The following is an 18,910-nucleotide window of genomic DNA, read 5'->3' on the forward strand; positions in this document are numbered from 1 at the left end:
AAACGACAACATGCCAAAAGCGCTACCCCAGAATTTTGTGAGCCGCCGCATTTGTCCAATTAAGGGTATTTTAGTCATAAAAATTCTGACATCTCAGTGAGATGTCTGAATTTTTTTTAGTCTATGGTGGACGCCAATCCCCTTCCTTCTTCTTCTTCTTCCCCCATTCTTTAATGGAGAAAGCTTCACGCTCTGCTTCATAGTTCACGATCGCCTCCTCCAGTCTTCTTCTATATAGAAAGAACAAAAAAAAAAAGAGTAGATTTCATTGATCGGACTAAGGGAAAGATGGAGGGACACAGAGCTGTAGGAGTGGCAGTTGACTTTTCACCTTGCAGCAAAAAAGCCCTAAAGTGGGCGGTTGATAATCTCGTTCATAAGGGTGATTATCTGATCCTTGTTAATGTCCAAGCCTCTGTGCAATACGAAGAAGGCGAGATGCAGCTCTGGGAGGCCACCGGTTCCCGTAAGCAACACACCCCAGGCTTTCTTATCTTTTGCGTTCATGTTTCTGTTCTTCGCTTTTCTATTCCCTTCTTCTTCTTCCTTGTGTTTCAGATATCATGATCAGTGTCATTATCTCGATCTTACTCTTTGTTTTTAGTTTATGACTTCGAGGGACGATTATTGTATCTCTTCTTCTCTGCATAGTTGGGCATGGCCTGTTTGATGCTTTTAGCGGGCATGAGAGGAAGCACAAACCCTCCTTTAGTTAAGAACTGTACTAGAAAGAGCAGAGGAATTGAGGAATTTATTCATCCAGAGGTTTATGCTCCCGCAACTGCCCAAAATTGGGGGTCAAACAGTCGTCTCCTGCTCTTATCAGTTCTCCTCGGCGTAGTGCATCGAATACTGTTGAGAGACTATTCTGTGATCAAACATTTTATTTAACTTTAATTCTTACCAGGAAAGGAGAATAGTTAATCTACTGCTGCTTTGAGTTTCATGAGATGATCATTGATTATGAGAATCTTTTTTTTCTTCCTTTTCTGAACTATTAGCTGCATTTTACTCAAATGGATCGTTTTCGCGACCATTATTAAGTGCACCGGGTTCTTTTCTGCAGCCTTGATCCCTTTAAACGAATTAGTAGATCCACATACTGAGAAGAAATACGGGGTGAAGCCGGATGCTGAGACTCTGGATTTTCTTAAGACTCTGGCTGCTCAGAAAGAGGTATCTGTTTGCGGGTTCGCTTTTTTTTTCCCTTTGGCCTGAGAACGAGAATCCAAACCTTGTTTAAATTGAAATCCTGAACAGTTCATTGACGAAGATTCTTGTTTAGCAGATCGTTGTGGCTATGAAGATCCTCTGGGGGGATGCCCGTGAAAAGATTTGCGAATGTATCGAGAGTATACCTTTGAGCAGTCTTGTAGTTGGAAACAGAGGACTCGGCAAGATCAAACGGTAAGGCTTCCGGCACAAGTAGATGGATTTCTGTGAAGGTTTGTGAAAGTAATCAGCTTGACCGACATCTGTTTGTTGATTTTCCACAGAGCAATCTTGGGCAGTGTCAGTAACTACGTGGTGAACAACGGTGCCTGTCCTGTCACGGTGGTGAAGAGCCATGATCATGAATGATTTATGTCTTTACCTTTGAAGAATAAATCTGTATCTCAGAACGCCGACCTTCTCTGGTAACGGTTCTACCCCATTTCATTTGAAGTTTGAAAACTAAATCTCTCTGAAATAAGAGATATGGTCTGGATTTGTATGTATTAGTGGTGTTTGTAAAAATGTTTGGCTCACCTGTCTGTGGCCATGGACGTACAAGATTGGAACTTCTGCTTGTTCTGGTTTGAAGCTATTGTTGTCTTTAGACTAATTCCCACGATCAATGGCGTGTATTATGACTCTCTCTCTCTCTCTTCCTCTTAAAAATAGCAAAATGGAGAAAATCGATCTCTGTGGAGAAATTAAATTGCCTATGTTTAGTCGCTACACACCTAACTGATCCTGTTTTGTGATTCTAAATTCTGCAAATTTCTTAATTGACGACTGGGAACGAAGAGGAGCTCCGTGGAGAGAGGGAACCCACGAATTCAAGCAAAATTGGTCACCACCACCGATTAATCCGTTTTGTATGGGTCACCGGCCAACCTGTCCCCTCCGTAACCTCCAAGAAACTGTTAATTGGACCCTTGCTCACAAGCGCAATCAGCCATCCTATTCTCCTTCCTCACTCCTCTGCCTGTCCCCTTTCAGGCCTTTACTTCACTGAATCAATGGAGCTTGGAAGGCATCTCTGTGTTATCCCCCTCTCTTCCTTCATCCTTCTTCTCCTAGTCCATTCGGCAAACGCCCTGTGCGTGCCCCGCAACAACACACTCATTGCCTCAACGCAGAAATCCCCATCCTCTGCAACTTCTCCCCTGAAGATCAAACCACATGTGATTCAGATCCCCAAATTTGTCTATAAATCTCATACTTCCAGTGAGGCCCCCAGTAACCCACCGCAACAGAATTCAGCCGAACCGAATACGGCTCCTGCAAACCCTGCATTCAGTAATGTCTCGCCGGGGGATGCAGTCGTTGGTACGGCCATGAAAGCCATCTGCGCAAACACCGATTACCCGGACGTTTGTGAAACTTACATTAAACCTTTCAATCTCGACGCGGGATCCATCAACGCCAAGACCGTCGTCGGCATGCTCCTCAGGGCCTGCACTGAACAGACGAACGCGGCGACCGCAGAAGCCACCAGGTTGATGTCCGACAGCTCGATTAGCGAATCGATCAAGGCTTATGTCCGGGTGTGCAAGGACACCTACTCGGATGCCCTGGACAACCTTGATGACGCCATTGCTGCTCTCGCCAGCGGCGACAAGAACACGTTCAACATCATGGTCAGTGCCGCCATGACAGATTTTGGTTCTTGCGAGGACGGGTTCGAGGAAATTGAGGCCGAGTCGCCACTGAGCGCCTTAGATGACACGCTGAAACAGATAGCAAGCAACGTTTTGGCTGTGGCGTCGTCGATCTAATTCTGATTTCTGGTTCTCTTCTTCTCAGCTGTGTTTTTGCTTTTTCGCCGCCGTCTGCAAGCAATTTACTACCCTTCTTACAAATAAGACGAAGCTCTGACATGGCTTCTAACTGAGTTTTTTGTTTTTCTTTTCTTCTTCTTCTTCCCATCCGATTCCATCAAATTGTTCCTCTCTTCTTCTCTTTGACATCGATGATCAGACAGAAATGTCAATAAAAGATATCTTAAAATGTTATGTGAAATGATTTTGATCATTTAATAGGATAAAATTTTATTTTTAAAAAATTCAACATTTAATTTTTCAGTAGAAGAACTGGACCGAATAAGCTGGTTCAACAGGGTTATACCCTAATCGAACATTTTTCCGATTCGTATTTAGTAAAAAACTGGATTTATCTTAAACCAAAAGACCAAGCCGGTCGGTTTGATCCGATCATAAATTGGTCCAGTTGAATCGGATCTAATTCAATAATCTATATAAGAGATTTGAAAATTTTTGTTGGAAGAAAATATGAGTCAAAATATAATGTTACCCTAAGATATTTTGGCTTTTGACATAACTAAGATTAGGGGTGACATCGAATCTAGCCGGTTCGGTTCCTGCTCAAATCGATTCGAATAAACCCGATCTTGAATTTTTCATTCGATATCGGATTTTCAACTCGTTTAAGTAAACGAGCTGAACCCGAGAGAAGCTCGATTCAGTTTGCGACTTATTTACCTACACCAAGGGTAAGGAGTTGGGAATTGTGACCGGACACCAAACCTTTCCATCTCCCAAATTTTCGACGGACACAGACCTACGATTCTAGCTTCCCAGCAACGTCGATCCTTGGCTGAGACTGGTGTTGCGTTGGTTGACGTCGGTTGTAGATTTTCTTGAGCATCGTCCATTGTGCATCACAACTGGAGAGATGGAGAATGGTGGGGATGAACAAGAAGAGATACATGTTCAAATTTTTTGGAGGAATTTTTTGTTTGTTGTCATTTGGAGGCAAAGGTTGGAGTCAGAGTAGCTGTTGGAATTTGTAGAGCCCTCCTAGTGGTCGAGCTTCCGTCGTGCATTCTTGGCTCTGTGGTATGTTGAAACATAGCCAAGGCCGGCACAGGGTGCTGCTCTCTATGGATGGCTAGAGGTTGAAGACGACCTTCAAGGTTCTTAATGAGTTGGATGAGACTCGCCCATTAAAATAAAAAATAAAAAATAAATATTTGTTGAGTGTATGATTTGAACCCATAACCTCAACTTAAATTTTTGGGGAATGACCTTTAAGCCATCTCACTATTGAGTTTTATTATTAGATATATTTATTAGATATTTGAATATCTAAAAAATAAGTATATTTATTTTTTATGCCATTTCTAATTTAATTCATGTGAATTAAACAATTTTACATGTATATATGAATGTATAAATGCATATTTATGATACTTTTTCTCCTATGAAAATTTTATTTAGGCTTTTTATGTGTACTTAAATTTCTATGCATATTTTTGGTTGATATGAATATAAGAAATTAATAATTGGTATCAATTTTAGTCAATTATTTTGGTGTCATATGTTTGTTTATATTTGAATAATAGAGTAATAGCCACATTATTCTTGATTAGGAAAATGTCTATCGATATTAAGCTTAGTCACATAAACTTGATAATGTAAAAAATTATGGTTAATCGTAAAGATAATTTAACCCCATAGGGTAAATGTTATATTTAAGTGACTAATTAGGATGAAATAAACTTTTTTTTTAAACTCTAGTTACCCACACGCTTAGAAAATTCCGTTATAGACAAATTTTGATCCCATCATAAAGTAATATAGTTCGCTTATTTTATTTTTTTATATTATTCCTCTTAACGAAGATAATTATACTAATTGAAAAAAAAATTCTCCTAACATTGGGGTACATGGACCTTGACTTGACACTTCAAGTGGATGAACCTCCAAGACTCACGAAATACAATACCCAAATTAAGACTTGTATTTTATGTAAAATTTTAAATGTAGGTTGGAACTCGAACCCGGTTAAAATTATTGTGCTCGAGATCTATCCCCCCCCCCCCCCCGGTTAAAATTATTGTGCTCGAGATCTATCCCCCCCCCCCCCCCCCCCCCTAGGGATACTCGATGCTCTCCGTCCTTGACGAAGGACTTGGCCTCTTCCGTGAGCGATGGGTTGGTCTGGTTCTGTTAGTAACCCGCGCCGGTCCGTGAACCCACCCCCTCCATTAGATTCCCGTTTTCCGCGACCTACTCTGCAAATGTGAGTCACGTGAAACGGAATTCCTCGATCTGCGGACCTCCCTAAGCTCCAAACCGCGAACTGTAGTTACAGAACACAGCTCTTGTTTTTCTGTCTGAAACTCCAAGGCCTCCGTAACGGACCTATCCTGCACCCACAATGCGAACCGTATTAACCTGCGCACGCCCTGCATCAAAACCGCTGTGGTCTTTTTTTCCCAGAGAAAAAATCGAGGCCGTAAGAGAGAAGAGAGAGAAAGAAAAGGAAAGAGAGAGACGGAAGGAAGGAAGAGAAAATCTGAGTGGTCATCATCGCACATTTTCACGTAGAGAGAGGTCTCGTAATAGAGAGGGGGGCTAAGCTACGGTGAGGCACGCACAGGCGGGCGTGTGTTAAGAAAGCGAGAAACGAAAGGAAAGATGAGGAAGATAATAAGAAGGCGTCTTTACCTCCTCCATCATCATGACCCATCATCAGCCCAGACCACCCCGGCTTTCTCGATCTCTCTCCCCAGTTACTCCAACCTTTACCAATATTTTACCCTAACCCTAATCCGTAACAGATACCCCGTGAAACTTCCTCCCCCTTCCCCACGGATAAATACGCGCCTGCTCCCGTTTCTCTTCCCTGCTTTTCTTTCTCTGCCGTCTGTATCGACGGCTTTGGTTTCCTGTTTAGGGCGGTTTGTCGATCCTTTACGCTAGGGTTTCTGGAAACTCGCTGGATTGGTAATCGCCTCTCTATCTCTCTCTCTCTCTGTTTTACAATGCGTTCGTTTGCTATGAGTACATTGTTTTTGCAGCTGGGATGCTCTTGTTTTTCGATATATTGCTTGTTTTCTATTGGGATTTCGTTGGTCTGGGGATTTGGGAATTTGTGGTGGTGAGGATTGTGGGCTTTCGTCAGGTTTTGTTGATTTGCCTCCTGTTTTTTTTTTATAGTTCGCGTTTCTTGATTTCCTCGGCGATTTGGCCGGTATTCTTGTTTCTTTAGATTTTCGTGAAGTATTCCTATGGCCTTGTACGTTCTGATGGGATCTGTTTGATCCTTTCGAGATGAGTGATTTTGTTGCTTGAGATAGTATAATCGTTGGTTTTCACTGTTCTCTCGGTATTTGCCGTAACTTGTTGATTCCTGCAATTTGGGTTTGTTGAATGGTGCATTGGTGTTCAGTGGTTTTATAATTCTTTGTTTTCCTTGGCTTGAATTATTGGTTGGTTGCTTTTGTGTGCTGTTCTTGCCAAGGGTTTGGGTGTTGTTTTTAAGTGTACTCTACTTATTTGATAGCTTCTTTTAGTGCTAACACCGTCGTTTTTATGTAATTTATTTTGGTATTGTGGTAGATTTTAATGTACCTATTCTCAACAATCCTTCGGGATATTTTTAGCTGTGCTTGGGAACATTTCTATCTCATATATGTTGTAAATCTTTTTGTTGTCTTCTATTCTTACACAGGATTTGACACAAAGGTTCAAACAGTTGAATTTTTTGGTTGGAATTTTGTGCAAGGTTGATTTCAAGCCATGGATGGTTTTGGGGGGTCTATCTTTGATAGTACAGTTGCTGTAACTAAGAAAAGGAGAAGCAACACGTCTAGGCGGCCACGCCCTGATTCGCATTCATTATTTGAAACTCGTGAAATATCACCTTCATCTTCAACACCTCCCTCAGACAATGCCAGCAAAGCTTCTAGTGACGAACATACAGATCAAGGTGCTGGTGCTAATAGGAGGGAGTTAAATCTCAACAATCCTTCTAGGGCTTCTTTCAGCAGGATTGAAGGGGAAAGTCTTGCAAAGAAGAGTAAAAAGGAGGATGGAACATATGGAGAATTTGGTGGATTTTATAGCAATGGCAGTTCTAAAGGGAATTCATCGGATTTTAGACGGTCAAGTGAAGGAGTACTTGCACCTGCTAATTGGAAGAACTCCAATAAGGTTAGCTTTGATTCACAAACAAGAAGCTCAGAGGGGGGCAATGGAAGGCATAGTGATGCTTGTAGTACTGGGGCTGTGACAAATGGATCTGGGGCCAAAGCAGATGCTTCCTCACATGAGAACAAGCTAAGGAAGGTAAAGCTGAAGGTTGGGGGTGTCACACGAACAATACATGCCAAATCTACAACTGATGGTGCGTCTGGTGGTTCTACCTCTAAATCTTCTCGTAGTGCAGATGCTCCACGAAGACAGAAGCTGATCCTTCAGGTGTGTTGGTGTTTTTCATTCAGTTTGTTTATATGTATTATATGCAGACAATAAACTTCAGTAGCTTGAGAATTGACCCTTGTCTTGAACTCAGTCTAGTTTGTTCTACATAACAACGATGATATTGACATTGTGATTAATGAGTCACCTCCCTGTATTTTGGTACTGATTAGGGTAGGAACTGGGCTGTTCATGTATGTTCCATGTCATTTATATGTATCTGTTTGACCTGTGGAGCATAATGTCTTTACAGTTTCTCAATTTATCCTATTTTATTTGCTTCATTATTTTATTTTTTTTGATTGCTGGACAATACCCTCTGCATCATGCAGGACAATTCTGATGATGAGCCGTCACCTCCTGATAGAGCAGGTGGCCTGCAAGGAGTTCCATGGAAGGATTTTAGTTCTGGTAATCTTACCTCAAAGGAAGGTTCAAAGGTCAAATTATTGGATGAGGATGGATCTTTAAAACATGCAGACAAGTCCTCTGAGCCAGTTCGTAAGAGCAAACGTGTCCCAAAAAGACGAGTTTTAGATGGGGCTCTTGATGAAGAGGAGAATGAGGAGCTTCGGTATCTTGGAAGACTCAAAACGGCCAAAGTTAGTGCAGACCTTGGGGCTGAATATGGAGATGAAGATGCCAAGAAACGGAAGTTATTGAAGGGTTCCAGAAGTGGAATGGCTGATGGTGAGTATGATGATGATGTTGAAGAGAATGGATCATTACTTAGGTCTAAAGATGGTAAGAGGAAGTCTAGGTTGGAAAAAGTTTGTGAAGATAATGATTATGTAGAAGACGAAGAAGATTTGGGATCAGATGGTGGGCTTGACTCTAAGAGGAAGAAGCCTAAAAAAGAGTCTCTTGATTCTTTGGCTGATGGGAAGAAGGAAATCTCACTCACAACACGTCAACGGGCTCTCCAATCAGGCAAAGATGGATCTTCTGAAACGCCTGAAAATTTAATTGAATTTCCAAATGGATTACCCTCTGCTCCCTCGAGAAGTAAGTAGCTCATATGAATAGGGTGGTTGTTTACTTTTAGTAAAATAAGATAAAAGTATCCCACGTAGTTTTATGGTTCATGTACACTTACATGAAAGGTGTAATTGCAGAGCAAAAAGAGAAACTCTCTGAAGTGGAGTTGCAGCTTAAGAAGGCCGAAGCTGCTCAGCGGAGGAGGATGCAGGTGGAAAAAGCTAATAGGGAGTCAGAGGTTTGTGCTTTATGTTCTGAATCTCTCTCTCTCTCTCTCTCTCTCTCTCTCTCGTGCACACAACCACACAGCCAGCCCCACACCACCTACACCTTTTTGTGATGTTTGCAAGGTTTAAATTTTGTGTTGATCCAACAGGCTGAGGCAATCAGGAGGATACGGGGCCAAGATTCCCATAGGAAGAAAAAGGAAGATAAGCAGCGGAAGCAGCGGGATGAGTTTGCAAGGGTAATGGACCTTAACATCCTAAATTTTGGGAGTAGTCCCTACTGATTACTGGTTTACTAAGTTCCACTTATGTTTTATTTGTGCAGGAGAAGGCTGCAAATGCTGCCATTTTTGCGACAAATGCAGTCAGATGGGTCATAGGGCCCAATGGCACAGTGGTGACATTCCCTAAACATCTTGGCTTGCCAAGTATATTTGACTCTAAGCCAAAGAGGTGAGCTTTCTCATGCTCTACTCAATTTATGGTCTACTTCCGGTGCATGGTTTGGCTCTAATAGAAAATAAGTTACAATAATCGATGACCTTCATGCAGTCAATCCTAATTACACGAAGTAGCTAGCTCCTCTACAGCTGCTGACTCTTTTGTTGTGGATTGCAGTTATCCTCCTCCAAGAGAGAAATGTGCAGGCCCATCGTGTACTAATACATACAAGTATAGGGATTCCAAGTCTAAACTTCCACTCTGTAGTTTGCAATGCTATCGAGCAGTGCAGCAAACTACGCAGCCATTGACAACTTGCTGATGGTCTTCTTCAAACTGCAAAAAAGTTAGCAGAAACAACTATTTTCCTAGCTTATCACGAAGAGCTTGAAGAGAGTTTTGACATATTCAACGTGTATATCGCAGAAAAATGATATTCTTGGCTCTTCTGAAAACCAGCTTCTTAGCTTTTGGCTCCTTTTTTGTCTTCTGGAATCCAAACATTTTATGGGTTTAAGTGGGTATCTTACATCCAACGTGCGTACGTACAAGTTTCAAATCTGGAGTTTACCCAGAAACGATGAGAATAATAAAATTGTGGCAGTGTTCATCAATTGTTGCATCTTGTTTGGAAATTACAGACTGGTGGCTGAAGAGGTGTAGGGGTGGATCAGTTAAGGATGCTAATGGTTTTTGCATTTTTGGTATCCTAATTCAACCACAAAACTTGGGTTGACAAGGAATCCTGCTTTAATCTTAAATTATAATAAAAAAAGGGCTCATGAAAATCTTAATCATAGTTTTAGTAGTTATGGATAATTTTGTTAAATCATAAATTCAAGTTTGAGTTTGTAACATTAATCAATAAAAGCAGACAATTACTTTTAATTTTCCAAAAAAGTCTCATTTGTTTTATATGAATTAATTTGCAAAATTTAGTGATAATTAGTTTAAAAACACAAATTTAGGTTGAGTTTTCTCCCATTTGTAGAAGGGATATCTCTCTTCTATGCTCTTATCTTCTCAATACTTCTTCTATCTCTGTAGGTAGGTCCTAAGCCCTAACCCTAAAACGATCTAGTTATGGACTTAGATCTCAACATTTCTGCTCGGTTAGATGAAGTAAAAGATTTTTATTCAACAAAATTTGCTTTTTTAAAAATATTTATTTCATATATCTGTTTTTATACCCTCTTACTCCCTCTCTCTCTCTCTCTCTCTCTCTCTCTCGTGGGCTGTTCTCATCTGAAGTACTCGCTAGAAAGTTCGGCTGCTTCCGCTCGCCTTTCGTTACCCAGTGACGCTTTGTCTCTTACGCCCTGCTACGTCTATCTTCACAATATTCATCCGATTTCGTACATTGCCATCGCTGTTCTTAGCTGCTTTATTTTGATCGACCTGGAAGAACACATATTCTGGGTGGAATTCCGTAAGTAGTTTTTGATAAAAATGGCGGGAGATTCAAATAGACACAATCGCAATAAGGATGATGTAAGGTCCATTCCCTATATCACTCTCTAATGAGAAACTGCTTCATGACTTATCGATGAAAGTACCAGTCCGTTTTTTATTGAAAAATAAATATCTTCGTGTTCTTTTTGGTCCTACTTTCGGAATGACTTTGAATTTCTGCACATTTCCGTTAGCTGAGTTACAATCGAGTGAAGAACAAATAAGCAATCCTTTTTGTTATCTGTCTGAGCGGCTGATGCTCGAACTAGGTTTGACTTCCTCTGACAGCGTGGTGATATAAAAATGAAGTTGTCGTCTGGGTCTTTATATTTTTAATCGAGAATTTTCGTGAGGTGGCGTGCTCCCACCAGATCGAAATCCATTTGATTCAGTTGAAATGAGAAAGGAACTGGTTCTTATCATCTGCTGGCGTCCATTAGATAATTATGTCGTCACACTGTCATGTGTATGATGGATGAGCCATGAACTGGAGTTCTTTCTGGCTTTGCAATTTGAGACTTATTCTGCATAAGTTTATACATTCTTTGCTTTGTGCAATGTAAGGGAAGCACTCTGCTGTCATAAGAAGTGGTTTATTCGGCTTTGATGGTAATCCTCTGATGTAAATTTGTACTTTAACTGGGTCGGTTGCATATTGCAGAACTTCCAAGATTTGCTGCATGGCCTACAAAACTGGGAGCATTCTCTGATGGACAAAAACAAAATGCCAAAGGGTCAGGTACAGTGGCAATTCATCTTTAATATTGCATCCTCTGACACTTCACATTTCATGTTAATTACATTGTATTGTGCATTTCTTTTTAACACCATAAGATACCCTCTAGTGAATCCAGTCCCACTCATGACTTTTTGAGGTCTTGGAGTGAACTTGGATATTAGTCCTTTTGATATTGCTGATATTTAGGACATCAGCTTTTTGGAAGTCACACTGTGTCAACTGGAGCTATTACATTGGAAAAGGTTGTCAATTAGATGATATTAGAATGCTAAATTTGTAGAGATTTTATCTTCTAAGTTGTAGCCCTTGCTTTTTCTAAGTGATGACTAAAGACCGCCTTAAAACTTACATGGCAAATACCTTTTATGTTAGCCCTGTCTTGTGAATTGTAATGTTCACTGTATTTCCTGGAGTGTCGAACTCACATAAAAAATGTCTTAAACAATCTAAAATGTTGTCAAATGAAGGACACTTTTTATTGATTATGTTACTGTAAAGAATTTTTCGCAAGTATCTTTTCTCTTCTTATGTGGTTTCTATCATACTAATCTTCTCATTCTTGAAACCTTACTGCTATTTATTTTTTTAATGTTAAATTGAGTGACCAGTATTATCTTCCTCTCTTTAGGGAAGAAATGTGATCAAAATGGTGAAGTTTGAATCTCATTCTTGTACTAATTGTTGTTTAATCTCTGTACTGGAGGGCATATGATGAATGAGTCACAGTCAATCAGCTTCACCACTGAGATTGTGAGGCAAATTCATCTTCTATATTCGCATTGTGATCTCCAATCCCAAACTACCACTTGGGTTCCTGATGGATTGATGGATTAGCTTGTTTACTAGTTCAGGTGTTGTTTGAGTCAGGTTGTACCAGGGCTGCAAGTAACAACCCAATCTTAATCTGACCCAAGCTTTGGTGGTTTAGGGAATCCCATACCAAACCCTTAATTACCTGGCAGGATTTGTCATGTTGGTGGATCTGGTCAGGAAATGAGCCATGTCAGTCATATCTCAATATAATGTAAATTGCTTGGTAATTGTTGATGTGGAAGAACTGTGGGTTCTGGAAGTGATTCCTTATTCATGATATAGTTTATACGAATGTCTAAACCATGAGGTTCATGTCTAAACCATGAGGTTTCTTCCTCTCAGAAAACTAGGATGAGTGAAGATAAAGGATCCACAAGAAAAGCTCCTACAGAAGCCAAACACCCATCCCATGCTGTTCCTCTGAAATTTCAAGGCCACAGCAGTCCACAAAGTGGGTTCTTGAGAAACATAGATTCAATTGGCAGCCTATCTGGCAGTTTGTTAACTGAACATAGTATGCCAGATGCAAATTCAGAAAAAGAACTGGTATGAAATTCATCTTTTTAATTTTGTATAGTTTTTATAATACGTCATTTATTTTATTAACAAGAACTTAATGTGATTTTACTTCTATTTGTAGGGCAATGAGTGCTTTAAGCAGAAAAAATTCATGCAGGCAATTGAATGTTACTCAAGAAGCATTGCATTATCACCCACAGCAGTGGCCTTTGCAAATAGAGCAATGGCGTACCTCAAAATCAAAAGGCAAGGTTTTCTCTTTGTGGCAGTGTATTTTTACTTTTTTGTCCAACTTCATGTAGCTTTTTATGTTGCATTATGTCTCATTATTGGAAAATATCATTTGTTTCTTTTGTCATTTTCATGCCTCACGAGGAATTTTTTGTATGATCTGTGACTTGAGCCATTGTTTTCCTTAAGAATTTGGGAGCGATTGGTGCATATTAATGTCTTCTTTTATGAGTGGTTGTTTCTGTCTTTAGCTCCTATTCCATTCACTTGGTTATACTTTGAATGTGGTGATTGTGCAATGCCTAGCACATTCTATTTTTAGTTTTATTTGTTTGAATTAGTGTTGACCCATTAGGTTTGAAGATGCTGAGAGTGACTGCACAGAAGCTTTAAATTTAGATGACCGTTATGTGAAAGCATATTCTAGGCGGGCCACTGCCAGAAAAGAACTTGGAAAGCTTAAATTAGCCATTGAAGGTGAGACAGGTCCTCAGTATGACTGCCATGTTATCTTGCTCATTTGGACTTACACACATATTTATATTATATTGGTGGTAATGTAAATCTGGTCGCAGATTCTGAATTTGCTCTGAGGCTTGAACCAAGCAATCAAGAGCTTAAGAAACAGTATTCGGAGGCAAAAGCATTGTATGCAAAGGTGCTCTTTTTTCCTTTCTTCTGAAATTAATACTTCTTTTTGTTCAATCACCCTACTCAGTATTTCCTTTTTCTGAACTTAGTGAATATGCGTTTGAGCAATTTTTTTTGTGCATCTCTTGTGATACATTATTTTTACTTTCCAGAGATGAGCTTCTTTAATTTCAGAATTCGTATTTCCTGGTGCAGTCCTGTGATTAAGATAAGTGACCAATGTGGTCTTGCCTTTAGTGTGAACAGAAAGAAGTTACTAGCAATTAAGAAATCAAATTACCCCTCTAAATTTTCTTGAACACTACAGAAGAAAACCCTCCAATGTCTTCGATGTCTTTTGTGACCATGCAAGTGATAGGGGTGCGACCATCTCACACCCTCTTCTCTCCCACACGGGGAGAACATTGGGAGAAGGGTGCACCTTCCCCCATTCTTTTTGGTGAATTCCCCAGTTGCGGTGGAGCAAAATCCTCCTTTCCCTTCCTCCTCCTTTCTGTGTGGAAAAAGGAAGAGGGAAGGGAAGAGCAGTCCCCTGCCCTCTTTTTTCTCTGTGCTGAAATGTCCTGGCATCAAGAAAATAAGTGTTGGAAAGGCCTTCTGGTTTTTGCTTTATTTATTTTTCTCCCTCTGCTGGACATATTGTGCACAAGTACGGGTGGGGGTCCACTTGATGTATGTGTGAAATAATGCAAGACATTATCTTGTGTCTAGCAAGTGTTCCGAGTCAGAATTAGAACATGAAAACACATCAATGGACAGAATTCCTCAGCTAATAAATATGAAATGTTACCAAGATGTGGACTGATATGCATTATGATAATTCTGTATTACCTGTTTGTATGGTTATAATGAAGATCCAATGTTGATAATCCTTTATGTGGTGTATTCAAAATAGTTTCCAATATGTATCTGAATGTTTTTTTGGCATTATCTGTTTGATATTGTATTCAGGAAATAATTGAGAAGACATCTCAGCCGGTAAGAAATTCCACTCCAGGAATCAAGACAGTTGAAAATTCAAAGATATCAAAAGGAAATGTGCCAGATCTTTCTTTTGACCCTAATACCTCCCAGAGAGCAAGACCAGCTGTGGTTCAAGCTGAAACTGTAAACAACAAATAGTTGGGTCTTTCTTTTAATGTTTTTTATGTTGTGATTGTATTGTATATTTCCTTTACTGGGCCTTTAGTTATCATGAAATGATGCTCTATATTAGCACGGGTATTTAGGTAATTTCATGTGAAGGCATATGGTGCATAGGCATTGACGGCTAGCTGGTTAGGTTATGCCTTTCCTTCCCTCTGGAAGCTTTTTAAGGGAGCTAAATTAACTGACTATCCTGCAGGTCTTTTTTGTTTTGAGAGAAATTAAGAGGAAGAACATGAGAGATTATTCACCATTATTGTCTTCACTCTAACTTTCCTCTTCCTTCTCATTTTTGTTTTGGTCAACTGGGCTTAAGTTGTTTGGTTGTATAAAACATATTGCCAGCTGAATATGATGTGATTGGTCATCTAACCAGAAGTAGGAAACTGGTCAATTGTTGTGTATGCCAACCTTGGGAATTTGTCACCTTTCCTACTGTTGAGGGTGATCTAAGATTATAATCTTGTTATTTAGCAGATAAAGAACATAGTTATGAAGAAGGAAGAAAAAAAAGGAAGATGGGGGCAGATTTATTGATTTATTTACTTATTTTGAATGGAAAACAAAGATTAAGAGTCTCTTGGAGAACATTGTGCTGATATAATTGTTCAGATATGATCAAAATTTATTTTTCAGATTAGCAACTGCAAATGCAGATTAGCCTTGCAAGAATACTAGTTTCAGCTGCTCTTTTAGTTGTTGGGTTTTTTCAATTCTCCATAAAATATGTTTTCATGCTGGTCCATCATTTATTAAAAAATAAAAAAAATTGACATTTACTAAAATAGTCACCAGTATATTATGGGATTAATCTGAGGGAACACCTTCATTTATTTTTTTGAATTTGAATTTTTTCAAGTAAATATATGAATATCTCTATATAATTGTGTAGTTGTCATGTTTATCTATTTTATAACTATTCTCATTTTTGAGAGTACTTTTAGTGTCCACTCATTTAGGTACCAGAAATTTAAGTATGAGCAGAAAAAGAATCTGATAGTTTCAGTTGGTGATGTTATTCTGAAAGCATGTTCTTTCAAAGAAGAGAGAATGATGATGGTTAAGGTCTTGTAAACTGTTTTCATCTTTCTTCTTTCTTCATGCAGCCTTTGACTGCCACGAGTGAGGTGGATAATGCTGTAAGTGCTGCAAACAAAAGTGGTATAGCCCATGTAGATGAGCCACATGAAGGCGCAGATCTGACTTCTACCAGAATTTCTTATAAGGTTTGTGATGAAATGGTTCTTATCAGCCATGTTTTCCAAAACTAAGATGTTTAGCCATACAACTAAAGGAATTATGGTTTTCCTTCTTTTGTTTTTTGTTTGAATGATGATATTCTACAACAAATACCTCTGGTGAGACCTCACAATAGAAAGCCCCCAAGTGACCCTTGAGCCCAAGGTCCCATCCACTAAGAATGGTTTGTTTTTGTGAGAACAATGAGAAAGAGAATTATTTGAAGGGGATCAAATAAGTGCATGAAGTACAAGCGCAGGCACAAACATGGAAGGGAACAAAACATACAATAAAAGAACAAATATGAAAAGAAACAAAGTATAAAGATACAGTAAAGATCCAATTGTAAACAAAAGTTTAATCCAATCATAAAGGTAGCGACATGTTGGCAGAAAGCTCTTTCCCTTGAAAGAGAGTCCATTACACTGTTTGCACTTTGAGGGTATACTGCCATGTGATCATCAAGGAGTGACTAATGTTCTTGATCTCATCGAATTACATAAAAAATCTTCCCGGCAGAGCTTTCTTCCATGAAACCTTAGAGATGACAGCAGCCCACCCCCCCCCAACATCCACACCACCTCCACCACAAGAAGGGGCAACAACCTCCCAGAGAAGAGTCTGAGATCCTAGAACAGAGATGGCCAGAAGAATGGTTTGTCATGGATGGATAAACTCTCAAAATTTTAGGCTTTACAAGTGTCCAACTCATTTGCGAATAATTCCAGTTCATGCCACCCTTTTGACAATGATTTTTGGTTTTCTGTGCTCCTTTTAATGTTTTTTGAAAGTTCTGGTTTTGATATTCTCTAAAGATTTTGTGGTCTTTTTATTTTTTTAATTTTTTTAAAAAAAATGCTACAGTCTTGACAATTGGATACAACTTGTTATCAGCAAAGAATGAACTCAACTCAAATGCTTTCTTGTGTTATTGAAATCATTAAGTTGCTATACTTGTTTTCAATCCTCCCCCCTGTTTTGTAACGAAAAGTTCCTTATTTTTCTTATTTAGAGGCATCAAAAAGTTTCTAAAGATGATATGTATATGGATATAAGTGATGGCATCTGTATCTTCATCATAGCACGTTGACCTCACTGCCATGTTCTGGACTTTATTTTAGTAATTTGAGGAAACAATTTTCATTTCAATGGTCTTCTCTGATTCAGAATTTATATCATGTCAGTTAGTGTTGCCAGCTTGAATCATTTGAGAAGTTCCGTGGATTGACCTGTAGAAGTTATAGGTCTTGCAAATAATATAAACAGTGTTCCAGTGGATATTGCATTTTGTTCTTGTGAGTCTGAGTAAGATTCCACATGTGATTTGTGGACTGCTGTATACTTGGACATCCAGGTTGCTCTATAATTAACAAAGAGATTTTTATTTTTTTGGATCTAAAATATATGAGGAGCTTTACGTAGGGCGGTGCTCGAGTCTACTATCTTTGTTACTGCTCTTTCTATCTTCATCTAGCATCACCATTTTCTGTACTCTTACCTACATTCAGTATAGGTTGACGGGGAAGAACAAGAAGTTCATTTCGTTTTCTTTTTTGGTATTCAAAAAATGTAACTTGCACATAAGGTTTTAATTAGATTTTAAACAGAAACTTCCAGGTGTTCCAAACAAGCATGAACCAAAGGCTTCAGTGCTAGAGCTTGCTTCCCGTGCAGCTTCTCGTGCCATGTCTGCTTCTCCAGAGAATATCACAGCACCAAAATCTGCTTACCAATTCGAAGTATCATGGAGAAGATTTTCTGATAACCCTGCTCTTCAAGCTGATCTGCTGAAGGTTTCAATTTTTCTTTTTCTTAAATAACAATTTTTTTGGTTAAAATTTATTGTTTAAATGGTAGCTAAATGCTTTTTTAAACAGACTATACCACCAGAAACTTTACCACAGTTATTTAAAAATGCTCTGTCAGCACCTATCCTTGTGGACATTGTCAAGTGCATTGCTACCTTTTTCATGTAAGTTTAATTATAATCCTCTTTTCTTTCTCACATCGCTGTTATATGCTTCAATTATCTTTTTTTAGTTTAGCATGGATCTCTGAGTTAATATTATTATGTCTGTAGGGAGGACATGGAGTTGGCTGTGAGATTCCTTGAGTGCATGGTCCAGGTCCCTCGGTTTGATATGATCATCATGTGCCTGTCTTCCTTGGACAAGGCTGGTATGCTCTGAAGATTTCTTTTTTTATTCTTGTTTCTTGTAATTTTATAGTGTCGTGTATCATGTTACTATAGTTTCCTTAAGTTGTAGCACTGTCCTCTATGTGCATTTTTTTGACAAGTTTTCGATTATCCATGCTCTTATTAATGATAAAATTTAATTAATCAAAAAAATCTGTACTGGCTCCTAATAGGCTTTAGTTAAATCTTCTTTCATGAAATAACTTGTATCAATGTTGCTTCTTGAAACCATTCAGTTGGTGAAACTCATCCTTATTATGTTTGCATAATGTGAGCAGATCTACATAAAATATGGGAAAACTTATTTTCAAGCGGGGCTGTTCCTATTGAGCTCACTGAAACACTCAGTAGATTGCGCCCAAAATACTGCTCTGGAGGGCTGCCAGTGCATACGCTGGAGCAGAATACCAGGTGTTAAAGAATTGCATAACAGACCGAGCAAATCTCTAATATTGTCGGGCAGATGTTGTAATGCAGTATAAATCGTGGTTCTTTGCCCATCTAATTTCAGAATCTTGTGTGAAATTTGGTTTGCAATCTATTCTCCATCCAACTTCGTCGTGAAGGTCTTGTTGTCTCTGCTTAGATTTGTTTGAGCAAATAGGCTCCGTCATATTTGACATATATTTCTCAGGAAAAGCCAGTGGTGGAAACTGGAAAATTTGACGCAACGTAACCCTAATCTGAAAGGAGAATAATTTTCAAGAAATCATTTTGACAGGAGACATACAGCCTATACCTGTTGGGGCTGGAATCCGGACACATTCTTTGACCAAAGTCGAAGACTCCATATTTTTTACTCCCAACGGTATCGTATTGCGTACCGTTGCTTTTAACTTTTAAA

General features: G+C 39.1%; 4 protein-coding genes across 8 annotated transcripts; all 4 read left to right on the forward strand.

Annotated features, from left to right (window-relative positions):
* The first annotated feature begins 127 nt into the window (after positions 1-127).
* LOC137956485 (universal stress protein PHOS32) lies at positions 128-1,856 on the forward strand. 2 transcript variants are annotated; one of them, XM_068804008.1, is made up of 4 exons: positions 128-466; positions 1,067-1,176; positions 1,286-1,407; positions 1,497-1,856. In XM_068804008.1, exons 1-4 carry the CDS (start codon positions 289-291, stop codon positions 1,579-1,581), a joined length of 495 nt encoding a protein of 164 aa, XP_068660109.1. In that variant the 5' UTR covers positions 128-288; the 3' UTR covers positions 1,582-1,856. The 2 variants fall into 2 exon arrangements, with proteins under 2 accessions (XP_068660109.1, XP_068660110.1); XM_068804009.1 differs by having other exon boundaries at positions 131-466; positions 1,289-1,407.
* Positions 1,857-1,935: 79 nt separating this feature from the next.
* LOC137956484 (pectinesterase inhibitor 1-like) lies at positions 1,936-3,159 on the forward strand. The gene has a single exon (XM_068804007.1). It carries the CDS (start codon positions 2,226-2,228, stop codon positions 2,982-2,984), a length of 759 nt encoding a protein of 252 aa, XP_068660108.1. The 5' UTR covers positions 1,936-2,225; the 3' UTR covers positions 2,985-3,159.
* Positions 3,160-5,443: 2,284 nt separating this feature from the next.
* Positions 5,444-9,556, forward strand: LOC137957017 (uncharacterized). Its single transcript, XM_068804718.1, has 7 exons — positions 5,444-5,957; positions 6,685-7,433; positions 7,766-8,438; positions 8,549-8,649; positions 8,788-8,877; positions 8,964-9,091; positions 9,257-9,556. The coding sequence occupies exons 2-7, from the start codon at positions 6,753-6,755 to the stop codon at positions 9,399-9,401; spliced, it is 1,818 nt and encodes a 605-aa protein (XP_068660819.1). The 5' UTR covers positions 5,444-5,957; positions 6,685-6,752; the 3' UTR covers positions 9,402-9,556.
* A 516-nt stretch (positions 9,557-10,072) lies between these two features.
* LOC137955981 (uncharacterized) lies at positions 10,073-18,749 on the forward strand. Of its 4 annotated transcripts, none has more exons than XM_068803244.1 (12): positions 10,073-10,126; positions 11,193-11,270; positions 12,426-12,629; positions 12,724-12,848; positions 13,189-13,310; positions 13,409-13,491; positions 14,436-14,591; positions 15,737-15,856; positions 17,477-17,662; positions 17,747-17,841; positions 17,950-18,047; positions 18,345-18,749. In XM_068803244.1, exons 2-12 carry the CDS (start codon positions 11,241-11,243, stop codon positions 18,482-18,484), a joined length of 1,359 nt encoding a protein of 452 aa, XP_068659345.1. In that variant the 5' UTR covers positions 10,073-10,126; positions 11,193-11,240; the 3' UTR covers positions 18,485-18,749. The 4 variants fall into 4 exon arrangements, with proteins under 4 accessions (XP_068659345.1, XP_068659344.1, XP_068659343.1 ...); XM_068803243.1 differs by lacking the exon at positions 10,073-10,126 and adding an exon at positions 10,162-10,575; XM_068803242.1 differs by lacking the exon at positions 10,073-10,126 and adding an exon at positions 10,162-10,570.
* The last annotated feature ends 161 nt before the right edge of the window (positions 18,750-18,910 follow it).

This window comes from Aristolochia californica, unplaced genomic scaffold, assembly GCF_029961685.1.
Source record: "Aristolochia californica isolate CCGP_79_NKW_82.1479 unplaced genomic scaffold, dmAriCali1.0.hap1 SCAF_2, whole genome shotgun sequence".
NCBI lineage: Eukaryota > Viridiplantae > Streptophyta > Magnoliopsida > Piperales > Aristolochiaceae > Aristolochia > Aristolochia californica.